The sequence below is a fragment of the Fukomys damarensis genome, unplaced genomic scaffold (genome assembly GCF_012274545.1).
Source record: "Fukomys damarensis isolate Sample0158 unplaced genomic scaffold, DMR_v1.0_HiC HiC_scaffold_37, whole genome shotgun sequence".
Taxonomy (NCBI): domain Eukaryota; kingdom Metazoa; phylum Chordata; class Mammalia; order Rodentia; family Bathyergidae; genus Fukomys; species Fukomys damarensis.
Window position 1 is genome coordinate 8,815,191 of NW_022900949.1, and position 288 is coordinate 8,815,478.

A 288-nucleotide genomic window follows, 5' to 3' on the forward strand; every position below is an offset into this window, starting at 1 on the left:
GGCGCCAGGCGAAGCATCATCGTACCCGTGGAAAAACCCAAGAGCGAGAAGGGAGGGGAACCACCCCACATCCTGCGGGCCCTGGGGACCCCGATGGCGGGGGCTGACGTGGACATCGGTGCTGTTCCTAGGGAGTTAACCTGAATTGGAGTTACCGAGGTAGCTGGCTTAGGAAACGGAGACCCCCACATGCCACACAGTGCCGCACCTGGGGCCCCTGCCTCCCCCGGGGAGGTCCTGGCCGCCGCCGGGTCTTCAAAATACCAAGTTATTGCACTTTCAAAAAAT

At 61.1% G+C, this 288-nt stretch overlaps 1 protein-coding gene across 1 annotated transcript in view; it reads right to left on the reverse strand.

Moving 5' to 3' along the window:
- The window catches only part of Pias4 (protein inhibitor of activated STAT 4), a 17,336-nt gene that overhangs the window by 265 nt on the left and 16,783 nt on the right, over nt 1-288 (reverse strand). The window contains exon 11 of the mRNA XM_033759614.1: nt 26-140. Coding sequence (XP_033615505.1) covers nt 26-140 — 115 coding nt within the window. The remainder of the gene's footprint in view (nt 1-25; nt 141-288) is intronic.